Source organism: Panthera pardus, unplaced genomic scaffold (assembly GCF_024362965.1).
Source record: "Panthera pardus isolate Hobbes unplaced genomic scaffold, ASM2436296v1 HiC_scaffold_13, whole genome shotgun sequence".
Taxonomy (NCBI): domain Eukaryota; kingdom Metazoa; phylum Chordata; class Mammalia; order Carnivora; family Felidae; genus Panthera; species Panthera pardus.
The window spans coordinates 46,621,250-46,633,588 of record NW_026526688.1 but is presented as its reverse complement, the minus strand read 5'-3'; the positions used below and the strand labels follow the sequence as shown (position 1 = coordinate 46,633,588).

General features: G+C 39.3%; 1 protein-coding gene across 1 annotated transcript in view; it reads left to right on the top strand.

Annotated features, from left to right (window-relative positions):
• UNC5D (unc-5 netrin receptor D) overlaps positions 1-11,869 on the top strand; it is a 574,975-nt gene extending 563,106 nt beyond the window's left edge. Inside the window, exon 18 of the mRNA XM_019440815.2 lies at positions 11,686-11,869. Within this exon, the coding sequence (XP_019296360.1) occupies positions 11,686-11,812 (127 nt within the window). The 3' untranslated portion in view covers positions 11,813-11,869. The remainder of the gene's footprint in view (positions 1-11,685) is intronic.
• The last annotated feature ends 470 nt before the right edge of the window (positions 11,870-12,339 follow it).

Sequence of the window (12,339 nt, the reverse complement as noted above, 5' to 3'; positions counted from 1 at the left end):
ACTACATGATAACAAAGCCTGGGTTCAAATCCTGCCTCTCTCATTTAGCATTTAATATCAGACAAAATACTTACTGTTTCTACTTGGTAATACTTCATAATAGAATTTTAGATTGTTTCCAAAGTGTGAAGATTAAGTGAAAGAAAAAAAACACACACACACACACAGATACATGTAAAGTCCTTAGCACACTATATGGTCCTTAGTGAGCAACTAATGAGTGATTTTACCTTACTTTAGAAAGACATTATGTATGCATGGTAGCTAACAAAATGTGTTTGAGATCAACATAGCAATGCTGAGTCAGCCATTCTCTGGACACGTGACTTCGCCAAGAAACTACCTTTGAAAGGAGATAATCCTATCAAGTTCACTGGGTACAAAGTCAATGTTCAAGAAATAGTATAATGACTATACACATCTCTAGCTCTCTCTGGCCGGTCCTGCTTCTGAGCAGAGGTATCTTAGAGTGTTCGTTATATAAACACTGTAAAGTAACAGGGCCAGAGATGTACTTGATTTTCATCTTTCTGATAGCTAGCTCAGTTACTTAAGGCAAAAAAAAAAAAAAAAAAAAAAAAAAAAAAGTCTTAAACCCTGAAATAAGTGAAATATAAAGGTTAATCCTTAATACATTAAGCTTAAAAAATACTCTAATAAGGTCCACTATATCCGCCTACATAAAATGATTTTAGGAAAGAAAGAATTGGAGTCAGATGATAAGGCAAATACATATTTAAAATCTATCTATGGGGGTTCCTGGATGGCTTGGCTGTTAAGCATTTGACTTCAGCTCAGGTCATTATCTCACAGTTGGTGAGCTCGAGTCCCACTTCGGGTGAGCCCCACTTCTGTCTCTGTCTGTCTGTCTGTCTCTCCCTTCCTCCTTCTCTCTGCCCCTCATGGGATTCTCTCTCTTCTCTCTCTCTTCCCCTCACACACTTGCTCCCTCTCTTTCTCTCAAAAATAAATAAAATTAAATAAAATTAATAAAATAAACCTGTCACTAAGACCAGTAACATTTTGTTTAAAATACTGATCTTGCATAGAGTAGATGCTCCATTAATGAGATGACCCATTTTCTGGTTTTCAGACAACACAAAGTCCTTAAAATCATAAGAGTGTACACAAATTAAAGAGTAGCTTGGGCGTAATTAGTCTCTATATGCCAGACCCTCTACTCTAAGGTGGGCATTCATAAATAAGAAAAAATCAACTCAACCTTCACGAAGCTTACTCTCTATCAAGAGGTTATCATACCATCAAACAAGTGCTACGAAAGAGGTGAGCACAGACTGTGAAGGGAGAATAGACAGGTAAAACCAGGTGGTGTTGTAGGAGGAAAAAGAACATAGACACGTGGTCATTGGGCTAAGATTTCAAGATGGTGTATTAACATAGAGCTATTTCTATAATAACACTCTGCAATAAGCCCCATAATTTGTGACTTAAAGTAACCATTTATCATTCCTACAAATTTATGGGTCAGCAGGGAGGTCCTCTTGATCTGAGCCCTGCTTGCCTATCTCAGCTGAATTCATTCCTGTATGTGTTGTTATTCTGGGGGTCAGCTGGGCTGGCTCTTCCAGACTAGGCTCCTTACATGTCAAAGGGCTAGACCAGTAGGACAAAGCTCTGCCCCATAGGTCTTAGGATGCAATAGGTTAGGCTGGGTATGTTCTCCTGGTAAAGGCAGAGGAAGAAAGCACGTAGAGTGTTTTGAAGAACAGTCTTGGAACACCATCATTTCTGTGATATTCTACTGGCCAACATAACCCTGAGATCAGCTCATTCAAGACATAGAGAAATAAAATCCAACTCTTGATGGGAATTGCTGCAAAAATCACAGTGCTTTAAAGGGTATGAATGCAGGAAGGATGGAGAATTTGGGTCATGGTTTCAGTTTCTCCATCAGAGAAGAGTAAGAATTTGTCAGACGAAAATAAAGGAGGAAAAGCATTCAAACAAGAATATTAATATGGATAACTAGATTCCTAAGTATTTTATTCAGGAGAGCCTACCATATTGCTTTTCATGCTTCTAGTCTTTATGATCCACTGGATCTTCCACAATAGCATTTTCCAAACTTCTACGCTAGGTTATTAGGTACTGATCCTTACATTTAGCCATATTTGGGAAATGCTTACTCCCATTCTTCTTTATTGTAGGAATTCTCAAAGGGTTTGCAATACTTTTCGAATACTTTCAATCTGCTAGGTACCTAGCATGGATTCACCCACGTAATCCCCTGGCAACCATATGAAGCCAGTGCTATCATTACTAACATTTTGTAAATAGGACAGCCAAAAAAAGAATTGTGCCAATAGGAATTTTTAATCCTTTAGCCAAGGCTACAATGTCTACAACATTTTCCAAATATTTATCACTTCCTCCTACTTAATGAGCATGTAGTAACATCTCACAGTTAACATTTTGGGATTCACTTTTGTAAAGATGTAGAAGAGATAGGGCAGGTCCTCCATTCTAAATTAATTCAGTCTAGGTTTTCTTCAACTTTTTTTTTTTCTCATCTACCAACCCATTTCTTTGCAGTTTGCAAAATTTCTCATCTGTGAGCATGTGCTAAGCCCGTGGCAACCTTTGTAACATTTTAGTTCTTGGCCGTGAACGTTTGATTGAGCCACATTCCTCGATAGTTAAGTTAAAAATACACACTTAAAACTGAGAAGAATGAGCTGCGAATATTTTGCCCCACCTTATCAAGACTACTTTAAAGCCTGGACGCCTCTTTACAATTAAATGACTTGTATCAAATAAACTTGCTTTTTGTAAGCTCAGAGGAAACGCCAACATATCCTTCCTTTTAAAGGGGTGAGTGTTAGGTGTCTAGTCACCTGGCAGCTGAAGAAGATGCTGCCCAGTTAAATAGAAAGAGCCCAGAGTAGGTTAAGAAGGCATTAACTAACGAAGGCTCTAATCTTAGCTGTCATGCCTAGCAATGGAGTCTCAGACAATTCATTTTACTTTTTGAGTCTCAATTGCTTCAACTCTAAAATCAGCATCATGCATGCCCTCTCCTACTTCCTATATCTGTCTACAGCCAAAAGAAGATATTACAGATCAAAATATTAGACCAAATTGCTAGACATGCGGGTAAGAGATTTTAAGTGACAGACATGTTCATCTCCTCGGATCCCTAGGTTGAAAAATTTGGGTAGAGTACCCAGAAAAATAGAGATGGTCTTCTTCTAGCACCTGAGCTCTAAACATCCACATACTTTGAGAAAGATCATCATTAGGAGGGTATGCTTGACAATATCAAAAGCAAAAGATTACATAAATGCTTAGGTCAGCTACAGATTTATCATCACCGAAAGAGCTGAGGAGTTAATACTTCTGGCTTTTAGGGACCCAAACTATCAATCCTTTTTGTCATCCTTTACACTCTTAGAAAAAAACAGAAACAATTTAGCATTTAAGTGTGCCTTCTCTTGACTCACCCCTTTACCCAGGTGTTCAGTTTATTAAAAAAATAATAATAATAGTTATTGTCTTCTTTGGGGGAAGCAGCCTATGAACAAAGGGAACAAAAACTATCCCACTCACAGAGATTTCATTCTTCCGAAGGAAGACTGAGAATAAGGACTAAATAAGGAAGATCTAGAGTGAATTAGACAAAGGATAGAAGAATGGAGTGTGTGATTCGGGTTGTATTTTTTAAATAGGGCTGTCAGGCAAAATCTTACCAAGATTGGCACTAGTGACATTTAGGGCCAGATAATTCTTTTTAGCGAAGGGCTTTCTGTGCTTTGTACAATAGTCAGCAGCATCCCTGATCTGTACCTACAAAATGCCAATAGTTCCTACCAACTACGACAGCCCCAAAACACCTCCAGACATTTCCAAAGATCTTCTACGGAGCAACCAAAGCTGAGAACCACTGGTCTAGAAGATGTTGCTAGGTCACAGAAAGCAGCTGAGCTAGGATCAAAGATCAAATCATTGGAGAATCAAAATTCGAGGAATTAGAGCAGGGAAGTAGAAGAATCATCTATATGTATACTCAAAAATCCAAAAATTTAAATGGGAATGTGTTGCAGACGATGACAGTAAGTCAGAAGCCAGCACTTCCGTGAATAACAGGAATGGATTTGGGCATCTGTAGATTATTACAACCAGCAGAGATCGTGGTTGATATTATCTCAAAATAGGAGTATCAGACCGTGGAAAATATTAGGGAGAAGAGAGAGAGGTGGTCTGGAAATGGCCATGAGAAGGAAAGAGAACTCTCCCCCCACTTCTGGTGGTACAGAAGGTATAGGCGAGAAAACAGCGATCACAGAAAAGATCACAGGGGAAGTAGTTTAAGAGCCAGGCTTCACTAAGAGCAAGAAAAAGAAGGAAATGTTCAGAGACATGACATGCAAAGGAGGAAGAATTCTCCTCTACTCTCATTGGGTCCCTGGCTGGGCCTAGCAAACTGATACAGGGGCACCCGGGTGTCTCAGGAGGTTAAGCATCCGACTTCCGCTCAGGTCACGATCTCACGGTTCATGAATTGGAACCGCACTTCTGGCTCTGTGCAGACAGCTCAGAGCCTGGAGCCTGCTTCAGATTCTGTGTCTCCCTCCCTCTCTGCCCCTCCCCTACTTGCACTCTGTCTCTCTTTCAAAAATAAACAAACATTAAAAAAAATTTTTAACTGATACAAAACACGTGGACGGGAGGAAAGCATGCACATTCTATTGAATTTTCACATGTGCAGGGGAGCCTTCCCAAGCCACTGAAGTGACCAGAACGGGAAACTTTTATACCTTTTGGACAAGGAAACAATAAATTGGTGAAGAATTCACAAGATGAAGGGATTTGGGTGCAGGGTAATAAATGGTGAAGAAGTAACAGGGCCTGTTTATACAGCCTTCTTGGCCCTACATTCCCTGTCTCTGGTGATAAGGATGTCTTCCTTCCTCCCCGTACAGGGAGGATCCCTTCCGCAGGGGACACGTAGCTCCTGCCTTCAGGGAAGAAGGGGGAGAGGAGAGGTCAGGGTGGTTTCCTGTTTCCGCCATTTTCTCAAGCTCCGTCAGCTTAAGATATTCAATATGCCAAGGTGTCCTGAACCCTAAAATACGGCACCTTGGCATATTAAATAATGTAAGGCATTTTGGTGATGACGGAAAGCACCAGGGAAAGGTTTCACAAGTTGTGAAAGTGGGAAATAGGTCAGACTTACAACCCCTCACAAGACTCATGGTCCAACGGACAGCCTCTGGTGGCTCACCTCAGCAGGGATGAAGGACGTGGTAAGAGTAGTCATTAAAACTGAATAAATTAATTAAGCAATTGATTGATTAAAAGTTCACTAGGTTTACCTATTTAGACATTATCTGTTTTGTGTCTAGAAACTTTCTTCGAAGTCCTGTGAGGTAGATAATTATACGCTTATTCAAACAAAACAGGAATAGAAGGGAAATACAGCGCTTGGCAAAAAAATTACAAAGCTAGTCGGTGGCAGAGTTTAAACCAGGTCTTCTGGAGTGCTATTTCTCCAAAACAAATAAAGTTTTTGTTTTTAGCCACACTATGTGTAGAACAGAAAGTCTTAATTCAAGGGCAGACTGCAGGGTTTCTAACAGAATGAATCACCCAGGCACACAGTTAAAGAATTCAACTAGCTGAAGCTTCTGGGGTCTGTAAGGGTGCCCTCCTGCATGGGCTTCCCATCAGGTGCTGCTCACAAGAGGCTTCTGGAAGCCCAGTGCTTCTGTTTTAAGGAGAGATCAGCAGCCCTGACAGATTGGAAATCATCAGAAGACACAAGAGTTGGTCAAGACATGTTAGCACCGTCCTGAGGCTTCCTTTCTTCCTGGTGCAATCAGAAGAAATGAATACATTAAAAAAAAAAAAAGTGTTCTGGAAAGGAATGTATTCATATATCTGAAAGATTATCTTTGTAGTGAATATATTTATGTAATTCTTTGTATTGTGAAAAGAAAATGTTTCTCACAAAGTTAAAAACACGCAAACACAACATGAACATATGTCAAAGATATACTTAACTGATTAATGAAGAAACTGGTTAATATTAGTTCAAAGGAGACCCTGAAGAACGCATATACACATATGTACACACATACATGTACATGCGCATGGGAATTCTGAAAGGAAAATGCTAATAGATGCAAAACCAGTTAATGTCTCATGCCCTATAGGACATTGGCCAATTTTGTGGCCAATATATATTAACATCCTGTAGTACAAAAAAACATATACTGTTTGTGGTTATCTTCTCTGCGAAGTATAACTCAGTTGTATCTGGACAAAATTCATTTGCATTACTCTCAGCTTGCTATAGTTTAACTTCTCCCCCTACAGACCTATAATGTAAGCAAGTCAACAGGGGTCTAAAGCTACACACCCCTGCAGAAGCAAACAGTCCCCAGCTGGCCAGCTGAACACCACCCAGCACTTCACTGAAGAGACACTCAGTACATCCTTTTGTCCGTGTTCAAGTCTTTGACAAGTTGTTCTTGACAAGACTCAGTGTGTCTTGAAAAATCTCCTGGGAGACTTTTATTTGTGCAGCATCTCTCAACAACTTTCCAAGTCACTACTGTGCTTTGTTTTGTGTGTGTGTGTTTTTTCCTTCCATTGCCCCAAGAATTGGCAGGTCTGTTTCTCCTCTTTGCCACCAACATCAGTAACTCAACATCTGAAGCCCTTGGGGGAAGACAGAAGTCACATGGCTTCTCCTACTATCATGTCCATCTTTGTGGAAATCGAAACAATTGCCAGTCCTGAACTTGTTTGAGAACGGTTTTTCTTAGTTACTGGAAAGCAGTGAGCCTGTGGGGGAGGAGGGGGAAGGGGTGGACAGACTCTGTTTTGATGTGTGAGGCTTCATCCATCACTGCCATGTACCAGTGCCCCTCTTTTTCTTTCTTTCCTGTTTCCCCCCATTTTCAATATAATTAGACTCTGGGGGACTTGATATTGTCTTCAAATATTTGAAAATCTGTCATATGGAAGACAGATTACACTAGTCCTGCCTGGTCCCAAGTGGAAGAACTCGAGCCAATTCTGCAGAAATTACAAGATTTTTTTCCTTTTTTTTTTTTTTTTTTTTTTTTTTTTTTTTACCCCCTTATAGGAGGCACAATTTTCACAGAGCTGTTCAAATCTGGGATGAGCTTTTAAGGAATCTGAAAAGCTTCTGGTCATTTTGATCTACAGCATTCATTGAAGTATGCAAATAGTGCCTATACTCTCTTTATTGACATTTTTTTCAGTTTTGAATAAGTCCTTCCATCCCAAGACATTACTAAAGACTCTCTTCTCTTTCCCTTCAAATTGAGATTCTTTGTTCCTCCTCCTAACCAGATCTACATTCACTAGTTTAGGGATGAGAAACTGTTTTGATAAGGGCAGAGTGTAAACATTAGGGGCTACAAGGTCTCCACTGAAACTATTCAACTCTGCCACTGTCACAAGAGAACAGTCATAGACCATATATAAACTAGTGAGAGGGGCTGGGTTGCAATAAAACTTTATTTATAGACACTGAAATTTGCTTTCCATACAATTTTTATGTGTCACATAACATCACTTGATTTTTTTTCAAGAATTTAAAACATTTTAAACTATTCTTATCTTAAATAAGCAGATAGCAGCCTGGGGTTGGCCCGGGGGCCATAGTTTGCCAACCTCTGCCCTAGCCTCTCATTACCTTCAGGACGGACAACTTGTCCAAAGAACAAAATTAAACTCATTGACTTCTCAAAAATGACTCTGAAGGTTGAGAATCTGCTGAGGTTTAGGGAAAAGAAGTCTTCATGTATTGATGCTTTTTATCTAAGTGGGCAGTTTCAGAAAGTGGTTTCAGTTGAAGATGTAATGATAGGGATGTGTGTGTGTGTGTGTGTGTGTGTGTGTGTGTGTGTGTGTGTTGAACACAATACCTGGTGTAAAAATCAGAAACTCCATTAGGGAAGTAGGAGGCACAACTGTATTTGTTAACACAACTCTTTCTGTGGCCAATCCCAGCTCAAGTTGTTGGTTCTACGCTTGTCAGAGAGCTTCTTTGGGATAAACTACTCCGTAGTCTGGCTCACAATAAAGTTTGACTGCTCAGACACCACGTTATTGCCTTGTAAAACCAGAGCATTCCTTTCTATTATTATCCATTTCAGGCTTAAATATAATAGATTACAATAAAGACTGTCTTCATAAGATAGGTTTAAAAATTATCTCCCAGTCCATTTGGTAGCACTTATGTTAATACCATCCAGCAGATCCCCAAAAGGTAGGAACAAAAAATTTCCATAGCACTTACAAGATTTTTTTCAAAGGGAGGTTCTGCTGGAGGAACCAGGAGACGGGCAAGTTTTAAGGTATTTCATTCTGTTTTTTACCTGTTTGTCTCGATAGATAAGGTTTCATCCATCACTGCTGTGTACCAATTCCCCTCCTTTTCTTTTATTTTTTTTTTCATTTTCAATATAATTAGACTCAGGGGGCCTTGATATTTGTCTTCAAATATTTGGAAGTCTGTCATATGGAAAAGGGATTAGACTTGCTTTCCCCATTCCCAAGTGGTAGAACCACAACCAGTTCTGAAGAAACTACCAGGGAGAACTTTTTTTTTTTTACTTCCAGTTCAAAGATCCTGAGTCAGTGAATTGTTGCCATTATGTAATAATAGCAACAGCATTATTGGATGGTTTACTATTGTCATGTACTCTCCGGAAAGCTACATACTTAATACGACAATACGGTGTGTACTACTGGTATTTAAATTTTACAAATGATATCAAGGCCTGAGAGGTTAAGTAACTTGCCCTAAATTACAGAGCTAGCAAATGAGAGATTCTAGATTTGAATCCAGGTTTTTAAAATTTATGCTGCTTGGGGCACCTGGGTGGCTCAGTCAGTTGAGGTCCAACTCCTGGTTTCGGCTCAGGTCATGATCTCACGGTTTCCGAGTTCAAGCTCCACGTCGGACTCTGTGCTCATGGCATGGAACCTGCTTGGGATTCTCTCTCTTGCCCTCTCTCTCTGCCCCTCCCCCACTCTCACTTCACTCTCACCAAATAAATACACTTAAAAACATTAAAATAAAACTATGCTGCTTCTTTGTAGTGGTAGTGTGCAATGAACTTTATGGACACAATTTGTGTCCCATGACACATTTTAATCTAAAATAGAAGTAAAAGATGTAGAATATATGCTTGGAATGCCTGACAGCTGTTAAGTGAATGCATCCACATGTATACATCATGAATATGTATAATGTATAATAGGACACTATTTACATAGAATTTCAAACACGTAAAATAAAACTATAAATTACTTAGGGCTACATACGTGGACGTTAAGATATCCACATGGATGGGAATAAAATATATCAAATGAAGTAGCTACCTCTGAGGAGTGAAGGGAAAGAAACAAATTGCAGAAAGTTAAGAGAAGCTTTACTCATACATCTCTGAAATATTTTGGTTCTTTAAAAATGGGAGAAGATAGAGTGAGCACACGAGTGACAGAGCATGACAGGAGCAGGGATAGAGACTAAGACAAAGATGAATTTGAAGCAAAGAGGACTAAAATGAAAAGCCTTTTTTGAAGCAGGTGTGGATACATATGTTATTTTGTTTTTTATACTTCCTATACTTTCTTGATGCATGAAAATTTTCATTTAAAATATATGTAATTACAACAAAATTCGAGCAGAAAATCTTTCATGGAGCTCTGTGACACATTAAGTCTTCATCTCTTCCATCTCTGCTGCTTACAAAAATGGCACAAAGGGATGAAAATGGCTAAAAAAAAAAAAAATACACAGTCCATAAGCCCACAAAGACAGGATGAATGGAAAAGAATCAAATAGCAGTAGGGAAAATTAATCTGGGTACAGGAGTGTAATTGAAGTAGCTTATCTGAGTAGGCTGAACCCCAGACCTGCAGGGTAGGAGTCTACAGTAAAGCATTCACGATGCTTAGCAATCAGCCAAATTATAAATCATTCATTAGTTCCACAAATATTTATTGAGGGCCTCATATGTGCCCAGTGCTGTTCTAAGTGGGGATAAGTAGCAACCAAATGGTGAAGGGGGTGGGGGGAAGCAGAGTCACTCAGCAAGCAGGATTCATTTTCAATAATCCTGTGAAATAGGCTTTAACAATTGCAGAGAGACTCCCAGATCCTTCCCCCATCACACCAGGTGGCTGCCCTGTGTGGAGTTGTTTAGTTTGTAGAAGCTGAAAGAAAGAAGCTGTAGAGAAAAGAGTTCACTAAACAACTGTGGAGTTGTTTAGTTTGTAGAAGCTGAAAGAAAGAAGCTGTAGAGAAAAGAGTTCAGGGACAGCTACAGAAAGGAATGTGTGCCATCCTTAGGACCATGAGAATGACAAGGGATACATTGAACAGTGAGACCATGGTACACCCTTCCCACACCTCTTGTCTCAGACAATGCTTGTACCACTCATGCAGGAAACTGGTGGATTCTTCTGTGAGGAAATAAACACCTCTGAGAGAGAACATTGGATACTGCTGTTTGGAGGTCCTCAAACAAGACAGGCAGGGTCAACCTAATTACCCAACCATGAAGCTTATCAGTTGACAAGCCCTGCCCAGCCACAGAGTTTTTGAATAGGGGTCTGCTTATGTTCTTCATTTTAAAATATGAATAGAAGGCCAATGACGACCAGACATTTGAGGAGAGCCTCAAGAAGGCAAAAGGATATCAAAATAGAAAGAGAATAAAATAACTGAGGAAAGTAAAGACGATAGAAGATTAAAATAAAAATCAAATACAAAACAACAAAAAAATACTTAAAAATATCTGTGGTTACTATTCTTAGAGGGATAAGATATACAAGTATAGAACATGAAAATAACATATTTATAAAAGTATCAGAAAACTAAAAAGAGCTTGGAGAACCAAAAATAGGACAACAAAATTGTAAAATAATTCCACAGAGGGGTGCCTGGATAGCTCAGTTGGCTAAGCATCTGACTCTGGATTTCAGCTCAGGTCACGATCCCACGGTTCATGGAATCAAGCCCCACATCAGGCTCCATGCTGACAGTGCAGAGCCTGCTTGGGATTCTCTCCCCCCCCCCCCCCCCCCCGCCTTTCTCTGCCCCTCCCCTGCTCAAGCATCCTGTCTCTCTTTTTCAAAATAAATAAATAATTCCTTAGAAATATTTGTGGTTTCAACCTAATGGTTGAGGAAAACTCCTAAACTTAGAACAAAAGACATGAAAATTAGACAAGAAAACATAAGTAAATTAAGTAATTAAATTTGGAAACTAGTATTCATATAATGGCAATTCAAGAAACATTGAACATTTAAAAAAGAATGTTAAATACTTCTAACATTTAAAAGACATTGTCCCCCAAAAAACAAAACAGACAAAACTCAAATGACAGGGCATGACATACATTGAGAATGCTTGTGAAATACAGAATGAAAGAAAATAAAAGATCCACAATAAGACATGTTACTTTAAAATTTCACAACACCCCTAACAGAAGTTCTTAAATGTTACTAGAGTAAAAAACACAAAAGAACATGAAGAAGGTTATCATTGGTCTTCTCTATTCAAAGGGAAATGATTTGCAATCTGGAATTCTATACCTAACCAAGCTATCACTAAGTTAGGGGGACACACAACAAAAGGCCTTTTCAGACAGGAAAGGTCTCAACGTTTTCTTTTCTTAGGGAACTCCGGGAAGATCCACACATGAAAACGAGGGAGAAAACTCGGAAGAGAAAAATCTGGAACCCAGAAAATGGAGATGCAAAACAAAAGAGAAGCAAAAGGGATTCCCAGGATGATGGGTTCTGAGATGGCTGCTGTGCTTCAAGCTTAGAGGGTAACCAATCCAAATTGGAGCAGAAAGTATCTGGGTTCTGTGAGCAAGATCTCCAGCAAGAAAATAAAACAGAACACCTGATATGTTTGAATATATTCAGGTGATATCTTCAAAACTGTTAGAGGCTCTGGAGATAGATTTATGAGTTATACAGAGATCACTAAGCAAAATTAAAACGTGATCATGGGGTTCCTGGGTGGCTCAGTGGGTTAAGCATCTGACTTTGTCTCAGGTCATGATCTTGCGGTTGGTGAATTCGAGCCCCCCATCTGCCTTCTGCTGTCAGCATGGAACCTGCTTCAGATCATCTATCCCCCTCTTTCTCTGTCCTTCCCCGACTCATTCTCTCATAAATAAACAAATGAATAAATGAATGAATAAATAAATAAATAAAATATCATGAGGGCCACCAGGAAGGACCTAACATTTTACCAGAAAATGTGATTGTAATGCACTGCATGGATCAGCCGTGAATGACTATTTCCTAGTCTTGACAATA